This window comes from Penaeus japonicus, unplaced genomic scaffold (genome assembly GCF_977035675.1).
Source record: "Penaeus japonicus unplaced genomic scaffold, GWHDUDI00000001_assembly GWHDUDI00000004, whole genome shotgun sequence".
Classification (NCBI taxonomy): Eukaryota; Metazoa; Arthropoda; class Malacostraca; order Decapoda; family Penaeidae; genus Penaeus; species Penaeus japonicus.
Genome location: NW_028234406.1, coordinates 22,489,333 through 22,491,832, shown reverse-complemented (window position 1 = coordinate 22,491,832; position 2,500 = coordinate 22,489,333). Strand labels below are relative to the sequence as shown.

Genomic DNA, 2,500 nt, shown 5'->3' with positions numbered 1-2,500 from the left:
ACAACTGCCGTCAGTGTAACTCCTTCAGGAAAAGCGTTTCCCGGCATTATGCTAAATTTGTTTTGATTTCAAAATATAGTGTTTTGTTTCACATCAACCTTATGGCACTTTATGATAAAAAATGATAATTTCATTCCCCATAGCGTTTGGAGAAAGAACGAAAAAATGTGTTCGAAATCCAAACACTATAAGCAAAAGTCATTTCCATTTTAGCAGCACAAAGATGAGTATAGAATCTTCATAAACTGTATAACTCATAGTTCTAGTTGACATTGATTTGGCTCTAGAATTGCCACTTGATTTTTTGCCTATCAAGAAGCGCACTTCATTATATTCATCTCGGCATTTATTTCACCGACCATTTACCATTCATAAAATTCATGAAATCCCTTGTGCCATTAGGTTTGGAAAGTGCATAGTAGTAAAGACAACATGCTTACACTTGCCTTTATAATCCACGTAAAGTAAATAGGTGACTGGAATAGCCTTAAATGTGGTCAATGGTAAGATATTCCTTAGCTTTATGCCTTTATGTTTTTTTGTTTGTTTTTTTTCTTAATTCTCTCATGTTGTAATCTCGTTAAGTCTAGATTCCAATAGCCTAACCCAGCCTTATTCCGTCAGCTACTTCCAGCCGGCCAACCTCCCGTTGGACTTGGTTCGTCTTGACTGGCTTCAAAAAGGTTTTAGGTGATGGGATAACTGCGTAATGATATTGAATTAACTTCCAAGAAGATCATGAATTATAGATCCTCGTTGTCCGCGAAAGAGTAACAGGATCTGGCCATGGCTCGCTATGGTCTTCGCATAGCGTGCCTCGATTCTGGGCCTCGTGTCGGGTGAGGCTGCTGGAACCGCGGCTCTGCGGGATTTGAGAATTGCGTATGTATGTTTCACAAAGGTATAAAAGTTTGTGTATAAAGTTGTTATTTATTTCAGTATTAAATATTTATTATATTTATTGAAGAAAATAATTTTCATTTACTCCTTCTAATACACTATGAAATTGAAAGGATATATCAAATATGACTGCATAGCATCAGTATAATAAAATCCATAATGATGATACTATCAATAGTTCGACTATTATGATAAAACTATAATGATCAATGTCAATGATAATGAGAATTATAATGACAGTGATAACAATGATGCAGATAATGTTAACAATGATAATCTTAATCAGCCAACACTAAGCTCTAAAGCATAATATATGCTATACACCTGCTTTGATCTAAAAATAAACAACTGCCGTCAGTGTAACTCCTTCAGGAAAAGCGTTTCCCGGCATTATTTTAAATTTGTTTTGATTTCAAAATATAGTGTTTTGTTTCACATCAACCTTATGGCACTTTATGATAAAAAAAAATAATTTCATTCCCCATAGCGTTTGGAGAAAGAACGAAAAAATGTGTTCGAAATCCAAACACTATAAGCAAAAGTCATTTCCATTTTAGCAGCACAAAGATGAGTATAGAATCTTCATAAACTGTATAACTCATAGTTCTAGTTGACATTGATTTGGCTCTAGAATTGCCACTTGATTTTTTGCCTATCAAGAAGCGCACTTCATTATATTCATCTCGGCATTTATTTCACCGACCATTTACCATTCATAAAATTCATGAAATCCCTTGTGCCATTCGGTTTGGAAAGTGCATAGTAGTAAAGACAACATGCTTACACTTGCCTTTATAATGCACGTAAAGTAAATAGGTGACTGGAATAGCCTTAAATGTGGTCAATGGTAAGATATTCCTTAGCTTTATGCCTTTATGTTTTTTTTTTCTTAATTCTCTCATGTTGTAATCTCGTTAAGTCTAGATTCCAATAGCCTAACCCAGCCTTATTCCGTCAGCTACTTCCAGCCGGCCAACCTCCCGTTGGACTTGGTTCGTCTTGACTGGCTTCAAAATGGTTTTAAGCGATGGCATAACTGCGTAATGATATTGAATTAACTTCCAAAAAGATCATGAATTATAGATCCTCGTTGTCCGCGAAAGAGTAACAGGATCTGGCCATGGCTCGCCCTGGTCTTCGCATAGCGTGCCTCGATTCTGGGCCTCGTGTCGGGTGAGGCTGCTGGAACCGCGGCTCTGCGGGATTTGAGAATTGTTATGTATGTTTCACAAAGGTATAAAAGTTTGTGTATAAAGTTGTTATTTATTTCAGTATTAAATATTTATTATATTTATTGAAGAAAATAATTTTCATTTACTCCTTCTAATACACTATGAAGTTGAAAGGATATATCAAATATGACTGCATAGCATCAGTATGATAAAATCCATAATGATGATACTATCAATAGTTCGACTATTATGATGAAACTATAATGATCAATGTCAATGATAATGAGAATTATAATGACAGTGATAACAATGATGCAGATAATGTTAACAATGATAATCTTAATCACATCACTAGAATGTAGGATTGTGAATGATCAAAGTAAACACAACGTTACTACAAGATTATTGAGTCAGCAATTTAACATCAG

The 2,500-nt window shown here is 35.0% G+C and overlaps 1 protein-coding gene across 1 annotated transcript in view; it reads left to right on the top strand.

The window, feature by feature from the left end:
• The window catches only part of LOC122252732 (uncharacterized), a 2,025-nt gene extending 1,331 nt beyond the window's left edge, over positions 1–694 (top strand). The window contains exons 3-4 of the mRNA XM_086535802.1: positions 261–402; positions 625–694. Of these exons, the coding sequence (XP_086391928.1) occupies positions 261–402; positions 625–694 (212 nt within the window). The remainder of the gene's footprint in view (positions 1–260; positions 403–624) is intronic.
• Positions 695–2,500: the final 1,806 nt, after the last annotated feature.